Below are 4186 nucleotides of genomic sequence, written 5' to 3'. Positions count from 1 at the left end.
TTGTGAAAATCCTCCGCTTGTACACACCAGTGAATGAGTTTGAGGAGAGAGTGTGTATATCATTCATAAAGTCTGTACAGGTGAGTAATTTCTCAATGTTTTTAAATGTATTTTCAGTCAGATATTGTTCGATTTACATAGTAAAACACTTCTCCATCCTCTCTAGACTTTATTAAAGGATCGTAAGGAGTCTTCTCAGTTACTGATGGACGCAAAGATCATTTTCCCAGTCACTTTCCCCTTCAACCCTTCACCTGTGGCCCTCGAGACCATCCAGATCCCCAGCAGCCTCAACCTGAACTTCCTGACACCAGTTTAAAAACACACCAGTGACATCTTCATGGAACCTGCAGAGCAGACAGGATCAATCTGCTTTGAAATAAAGCCTTGGATTGTATTTGTGGTCACATTTTCTGGGATGTTTGTTTACACTTCCTGTATCACTGTTAAGGATTTCACTTATGAGATGAATTTTAGAAATGTTAAACCGATTTCACTGTGTTTGCTGGTGTGTGTTTTGGGGCTAAAATGAGTTGTAGTGCTAAGGACCTCAGTTAGGTCATATAGCTCAAATGGGTCTGCTGCCTTTATAATAGTTTGCCAATAAAATATTGCTGTAAATATTTATAGGGTTTCTTGTAAGGTTGAAAATGGACAGGAGCACTTTTCTTGATCTTTATAAAAATCTTAAATATTTTTGTGTGCAGTATTTGGATGTAAAAGCTTTGTCATTGCCATTTGAAATATGAAATCAAATGCTATTAAAAAAATTGACTGAATTTTTTTTCTTCATTTAATATTTAAGGCATTCAAACATTATAATACAGTATAAAAAATATATATATATATATATATGTACACATACACAGTGTATATATATATTTTTTTTTTTCTTTTGCAATCGATTATAAACAATATCATTTTGAAATAAGAGTAACAAGTAAATCAGTGAAAATAAGTAACTGCAAATAGATTGTAAAAAAAACAATTGTTTTTTGGAATTAATGTAACGAGTCAATTGGAATTAATTTGTTAAAATATGTGCTTTGTGGAGAGCAAAGAAAAACAGAAGTTATATAAATCCTCATAAGAAAAAAAAAAACACTGATTTACTCATATACTTGGTTTGTGTTACACAAATGTTACAATCAACAAACTGACCAGCAACAGATTAAAGAGAACAAAAGGTATTTTATACCGGATATTTTTTAAATGTTTGGTATTGCATCTTTATTGAATCACAGTTTTTACAGTGTACAATATAAAAATTTTATAGATTAAGATATGTAAACAACTGGCCATCCATCCAGAGTGTTTCCCTGTCTACGGCCTGAGATGCTGGGACAGGCTCCTGAATCTCTACATAGAACATGCAGCTTGGAGAATGGATGGCTATATAAACTCATTTGCATACATTAATTCTTATAAGTTCATATCTTCACACTCATCTTGTTTGTCTGAAAGTTCTGAAATCTTAAACGCACTATTTGTCCATTTGTGTTCTGACTGTTCCACAGATTGCGGAAGGGAGCATGAAGATCCATATCCTGAGCTGCCAGTGGAGACTATGGAGCATGATGACCCAAACCTGCTGTCTGCTTCTAGTTGTGCAGAGTTTACCTGAGACCTTTTAACTAAATTCATTGGGGAAAAATATACAAGCAGAAGAAATATTTTTTAAATGTGCTAGAACACAGGCTAACACGATTCTAACACAATATATTATATATTTGAGATCTTTCCTTATCTGACTCATTTCACTTTTAGAGGTGACTCTGACTGTTTCTAGTCATCATTGATCTAACCTGTGCTAAACTTCCTTTTTTTTTTCAGATTATAGGCTATAAAAACAGTTTATCTTTGGCCACATACTGTACACACTTCAAATTATTTTTCCAATTCGTTCATTATCTTAATCTAGATCATTTCAGAATGTCAGAAGTTAAACACATCATTTTAATGCTATTAAGTGCATCAATAACTAGTTTCATTCGGTTTGATTTTTGACAGCCGTCATAATGTTCAACACTTCATTAAAAGATAATAAAATAGGCCCGAACAAACTGAATAAGTATTTTTTTTATATTAAATTTATATTCAAAAAATATATATTTTATTTATAAATTTCAAGATCAAACTCTTATAACAAAAAGATACTCACTGGATAGTCCAACTTTCCTTCTGTATCTTGCTGTGAACTGAGTTGTGTGGCGTCTGTAACATTTTTCAGTTACTGTTTTCCCTCTAACACTCACTAGACAAAAAGTAGAAAATCATCATCATGTAGGGACTTGATTTTATCCAATGGAAATTGAATGATTTTCATTATTCTTCATGTGGCTTCCTGTTTTATCACCTGCATTATTATGGTGGTTGTCAATATATGTTAAAGTTAGAAAACACATTTTAGTAGCAGTGTGCATTGTCGAATTCACAAGTTTAAAATGAATTTTAAATGAATGAATTTTAAAATGAATTTCACATTTGTTCTGTATTTTTTCTTTTTACAAAATTATTCTGGCAACCACAGCTGACATTTTTATTTTTTATATTTTTTTACAAAAATTTTTTTTACTGTGTACATATACAGTATATAATATACTATATATCATAATTAGTTGTGATTGACAGAGATTAGAAACATGACAGAAAAACTTTGCTACTACTACAGTTTTCTATGGGTTATGTAGACATAAATTTTCACCATTTCACAACAAAACAGATGGGATTCTTAATATTTTAATTTAAAAAAAGGTCACAGTGAGACCAAAGTGTACTGAAACAGCCAAATAAAAACACTCACTGTTGGGTGGTGGAAGTCCAATGCTGTTATATCGTTTTATGGCCCCTGACTCATAACTTGTGTGAGACGAATCTCTGGAACGTGATGATCCAAAAACTGTGTCTGCTCCTGATCGTGATCTGAATGAACCATAAGCAGAACTTCCCAGAGACCATGAATCAGATCCATCATCTCCACTCACTGTAATAATGAAAACAGAGAGCAGATCAATAGTAGAACATATATATTATTATTATTTTATTTTTTTTTATTTTTTTACAAATGATTATAAACAATATTATTTAAAATAAAAGATTTGTAAAAAAAAATAGCTAAAATTTTTGGAATTATTGTATTGAGCCGATTGGAATTAATTTGTTAAAATATTATGTGCTTTGTGGAGAGCAAAGAAAAATAGAAATTATATAAATCCTCATGAGAAGAAAAAAACACACTAATTTACCTCATATACTTGGTTTGTGTTACACAAATGTTACAATCAACAAACTGACCAGCAACAGATTAAAGAGAACAAAAGGTATTTTATACCGGATATTTTTTAAATGTTTGTTAACACAAATTTACGAGAAAGAACAGTCAGTTAAATATAATGTTACTGCATCTTTTTGATGCAGTACAGCAGTACATTATGACAGCCATCATAATGTTCAATCAAAAGATAATGAAATAGGCCCGAACAAACGGAATAAGTATTATGTATTTTTTTAATTATAAATTTCAAGATCCAACTCTTGTAAGAAAAAGATACTCACTGGATGGTCCAACTTTCCTGCTGTGTGCTGTTTTTATAGGCTCAATTGTGTGGCATCTGTTAAATATTTCAGTTACTGTTTTCCCTTCAACACTCACTAGACAAAAAGTAGAAAATCATCATGTAGGAACTTGATTTTATCCAATGGAAATTGAATGGATCATTAAAAGTGGTGTATATGACAGACAGACGGTTGAATAGAACAAAGATACTAACTGGATGGTGGAACTCCAATGCTGCAAGATTTTCTTACAAGCTCAAAGACACGTGTGTATTGTGATCTTTTCTTTTGTTTTGTGAGTGGACTGAAGGAAGGGCTCTCTCCATCACCCACTATAGAATAATAATAGCAGATCCAAATGGAAAATGTCTCATACTAAGTTTACTGAAAAACAAAAATAGGAAAACCGCACAAAAATTCTCTCCACTTATTAGAAATACTGTAAAACTAATAAAGACTTTTCATTACTTGTGGCTGTTCCCTATGAAAATGGTAAAAATGGTTCAGGGAATAAGAAACGGAAACTGCAGCACTATTGCACTAACTTTGGTAACACCATAGTTTAACAGAAAACACAAGACACTTATTTCCTCTGCCAAAAAAAAAAAAAAAAAGGACCTGTGGGGCCCGC

At 31.9% G+C, this 4186-nt stretch overlaps 2 protein-coding genes across 2 annotated transcripts in view; one reads left to right on the top strand and one right to left on the bottom strand.

The window, feature by feature from the left end:
• The window catches only part of LOC107670190 (unconventional myosin-Va-like), a 17910-nt gene extending 17167 nt beyond the window's left edge, over positions 1 to 743 (top strand). The window contains exons 38-39 of the mRNA XM_016462713.1: positions 1 to 80; positions 167 to 743. Coding sequence (XP_016318199.1) covers positions 1 to 80; positions 167 to 319 — 233 coding nt within the window. The 3' untranslated portion in view covers positions 320 to 743. The remainder of the gene's footprint in view (positions 81 to 166) is intronic.
• A 461-nt stretch (positions 744 to 1204) lies between these two features.
• The window catches only part of LOC107670189 (GTPase IMAP family member 8-like), a gene marked incomplete at its 5' end in the record, with an annotated part of 13597 nt that continues 10615 nt past the window's right edge, over positions 1205 to 4186 (bottom strand). Inside the window, 5 exons of the mRNA XM_016462712.1 lie at positions 1205 to 1634; positions 2162 to 2254; positions 2804 to 2983; positions 3556 to 3651; positions 3771 to 3887. Coding sequence (XP_016318198.1) covers positions 1423 to 1634; positions 2162 to 2254; positions 2804 to 2983; positions 3556 to 3651; positions 3771 to 3887 — 698 coding nt within the window. The remainder of the gene's footprint in view (positions 1635 to 2161; positions 2255 to 2803; positions 2984 to 3555; positions 3652 to 3770; positions 3888 to 4186) is intronic.

This window comes from Sinocyclocheilus anshuiensis, unplaced genomic scaffold, assembly GCF_001515605.1.
Source record: "Sinocyclocheilus anshuiensis isolate Anshui unplaced genomic scaffold, SAMN03320099.WGS_v1.1 scaffold624, whole genome shotgun sequence".
NCBI lineage: Eukaryota > Metazoa > Chordata > Actinopteri > Cypriniformes > Cyprinidae > Sinocyclocheilus > Sinocyclocheilus anshuiensis.
The sequence above is the reverse complement of the archived record's forward strand: the minus strand, read 5'-3'. Positions and strand labels throughout refer to the sequence as shown.